The 3,743-nt window shown below is 43.0% G+C and overlaps 1 protein-coding gene across 1 annotated transcript in view; it reads right to left on the reverse strand.

The window, feature by feature from the left end:
• CALHM2 (calcium homeostasis modulator 2) overlaps positions 1-2,677 on the reverse strand; it is a 5,848-nt gene extending 3,171 nt beyond the window's left edge. The window contains exon 1 of the mRNA XM_018553417.1: positions 2,091-2,677. Coding sequence (XP_018408919.1) covers positions 2,091-2,633 — 543 coding nt within the window. The 5' untranslated portion in view covers positions 2,634-2,677. The remainder of the gene's footprint in view (positions 1-2,090) is intronic.
• Between the last annotated feature and the right edge of the window lie 1,066 nt (positions 2,678-3,743).

A 3,743-nucleotide genomic window follows, 5' to 3' on the forward strand; every position in this document is an offset into this window, starting at 1 on the left:
ACAACAATGCTGCCACTCTCCAACATACTGTACATAACGTGTTACTGCATGTAGTATCACGGCTTAGTGGTGTAAATGGACCCTCTAACAGGTAGCTGTTCACTTGCTGTATCAAGATAGTGCTTCTATTTGTTATTCGTAGCTGCTTGACTATAGTATATCTGCCCTCCTTCCACTATTAATCCAAATCGATAACAGTTGATTCATAAACTAATACAACAAAGGCTCCATACTGTATAAACTGCACGAGTAGACTATTGTAACATAACATTGTCTCATAACAGCACAATGCTTTAATTGTGTGAACTGTATGCAAGTACATACTACTATAAGCTACTTGAGTAGCTTACACCATAAAAAGCCATTTAGCAACTTACTGCTACTCTTAGCGATTAATCAGCAGCTGTTTTATTAGTGCAATTCGGTTACTAAAAAGAATCACCCATGTAAGGGCTAAACAACTGCTACTCCTCAAGGGGTTAAATTATATTATACATACAAAGACCCTAAAGACTTAGCCCTCATTTACACCTACAATGTAAATGTGTTTAGGGCTTGTTTTACACCAAATCTGGACTAGGTCTGCATGAGTTTCTGCATATGCAGTGCATTTTTTACATGGTCCGGTCCGGGTTTAAAAAAATGTTTGTGCCTAAAATGGCCTTTCAGTACGTTCCAGAGCATTTGGAATGCACAAAACGCATGCAAAGTAGAAAATAAAGGGCATGTTGCAGTTTTTCCACATGCTCTGGAACTGAATGCTGTGGTGTGCCCAAAATACCATTAAAATACAGTGGATACATTTTTGACGCATTCTGTAACTGCTCTGCATCTGCACTTGGTGTGAACAAGCCCTTAGGAATCCTGCTGCAGGAATCTCATTAACTTGAACGGGTGACATCTGCCACTTGGAAACAGTAGATTTGGGATTCCTGCTGCAGGAAGTTGCAAGTTTCCCTAACCGCACCTACATTGTGGGTGTGAATGCGGGCTTATATATACACTCTTTAATAGGATGCACAAAAAAACATACAAGTATACAGCAAGATTATTCCCGATCTCACTACAGTAAATGGAAATAGGATTAGTCTCTATAGGTCACAGTGTACTCTGTACATCGTCAGTGCTTTCTGCCTTGCCTGAATAAAAAGACAAAATAGTGGAAATGAACACTGGATTCAGTGGCGTAACAATCGCCAAAGCGACCCAGGCGGCCACTGAATGACAACTTGGCTGAGCGAGCCATGACATCACGGCTGGCTCCGTCCAGTTGTCATTTGCGGGGAAAACGGTTTGCTTCAGCCGCTGTGCAGGCTATAGTGAATAGCCCGTACAGCAGTCCTTCGGTTCGACTGAAGCGAAGGGCTCCGGCGGCCAAAGAGAGCCGAAGCTACGGCTGGATCCTTCGGCTCCTTTGTGAATAACACCTATAATTTGCCCTCAATGTTATTCCAGTAAAAGCAACAGGATTTAGAACAAACTACACAGCACAGGCAACTTTTTTCTTAGTTAATAGCTATAGTGGACTGCAAAGAAAAATGATCATAGGACAGGTTGGTTTTAGATGGAGTATCACTTTAAAACAGAACTTTGTTTAAAAAATGCAAGCAGGAAGGTTTTGTATTGCAGAAGAAATACAGTATACTAGGATCGTTATTCACTAAGCTGCCGAAGGCAGCCGATTGAATAACTGTGACGAACCGCATTTGGCTATTCACTTCGGCTCTGTACAACTGATTTCAGCTGTACATTGGCTGACTTCGGTCAGCCAAACATGCTCAACATGTTCGGCTGAGCTGAAGTGCAGAAGCCATTCGACTCAGCCGATCCAACATCTGGATCGGCTGAGCCGAAACTCCGGCAGTTCACTCTTAAAGGCCAGGCGAAGATGTTGGCACCAACAAGGGAGATTGAAGCCATCGCATCAGTGGAACAGAAGTCTATCAGAGTTTGGATCCACTTTAATGACATCTACTACTTTTCAGAACAGACCTATACTGAAGAAGCCGCCTCCATTAATATGTTGCACATGCAATGCAAGTTTTTCAAAAAATGTTAACGACTTGCATAGAATTATTGTAGAAAATTACCTGCGATTCATATTGTAACCTCCTGATAACTTCATCTTTATATGGCAAAATACTGCTTGGTGTGTCTTTACAAGGGATTCTAGCCATGGCTTCTGGTCCAACATCAGCAATCAATCCTAGCAATGTGTTAGGGTTTACAAATTCACTACGAGCACATACATAGGCCTCTCCACGCAGTAGAGAAATCACAGACCATGTTACTGGAGCCACAGCAGCCCTCCCTGCTATGGACCCAAATAGGAGGAAAGTAGCTGGGGTAGAACAATTTTTTATGGCCCTTTTTCGACATTCTGCCACCATATTCCATGTGTGGTTGTTCAACATAATCCCAATGAGAAACAAAACCAAAGCGGGTACTCCGATGGCAGCCAGTCCATACATGTAATTTTTCTCCGGAGCACAGGGGCAGTGAAATGCCACCACAGAAAATAATTCCTGGCTTCCCACAGTCCCAAGGGCAATCAAACCATTGAATATCATTACGTCTTTGCTCTTGAAGAACAGAGCAAGAAATTTAAAGTTTTCGGTTATGATAGCAGCCATTATGTCTTCTTGATGTTCAGGCTTTGTCTTCTTAAATGTAGAACTATTTTATTCTGTAAAACATAGACAAAATACATTTATTGATGTCACAACAACAACTACTTTCCATTGACTTACCCAAAATCAATTGGGCTTAAAAAGCAAGAAAAACATTTTAAAAAAAGCACTTAAAAGCACTTTGTTCTGGCGTCCCCTCCCTCCTTGAAAAAAAAATTGTCAGCTTGTGATTTGCACACTTCCTGTCATAGGGTCACCCACTGTACTGTATAGAAGAGCAGGGTTGTTAGCCTACAATTGAAAGTGTGGTAGGACTAAAGAACACCTTCTCCTCTCCTCATATCTATAACACAGGGGGAGGTCTGTTGTATTCAGAGGAGAACTGGGTAGGGGCGGATAACACTATCTGATATTTCAATACATTATTTGTCAGATAACTTCACAGAAACAGTACTGTAGTTGCAGAATTTTAACAGAAAGAGACAAAACATTGGAAATTGGTACATTTACAACACACACAGGGACCATGGGGAACAAAAAGTAGCCACCCTCCAGTGTCAGCACCAATTCAGAGATGATTTGAGGATCTACAGCCCAGTGATACACAAATAAATTAAATTTTTGTTAGGGTACTTGAGTGCATTTTGGCTGGTGCAGACTTGGGCAATCCTGGGATGGGCAATCCAAGTGCTTGTCTGCAGTTGCAAACAGTGGCCACATTGATTTCAATGAGGTTACATCTGCGCGGCAACTGCTGAAAAAAGGTACATGTACCTTTTTTCGCGACACATGACGCACGTTTTTTCAACCGCGATCATGTTAGATTGCATGGGCCGAATCGCGGCAGGAAACCACACGATCTGAGCGGCAGAACTGGGGTGCCATTCAAAAATTATGGCACCACAGCGCGATCAATGGTGGTGTGCGATTCCGTAACCGCGCAATTTCCTGCACGACGTGCGGGCGGGTCAGGGATCTTCCCAGGTGTGAACCTGGCCTTAAAGGAGAACTATGGGGTCACGGGAGGACACAAACTAGGGTCCTCCCGTGACCCAAAGCTCAGTATATCTTGCGATATACTGAGACCGCCGCAGCCGGGACGGATCCCGACAC

This window comes from Nanorana parkeri, unplaced genomic scaffold (assembly GCF_000935625.1).
Source record: "Nanorana parkeri isolate BGI_ZX_2015 unplaced genomic scaffold, ASM93562v1 scaffold119, whole genome shotgun sequence".
In the NCBI taxonomy this organism is placed as follows: Eukaryota; Metazoa; Chordata; class Amphibia; order Anura; family Dicroglossidae; genus Nanorana; species Nanorana parkeri.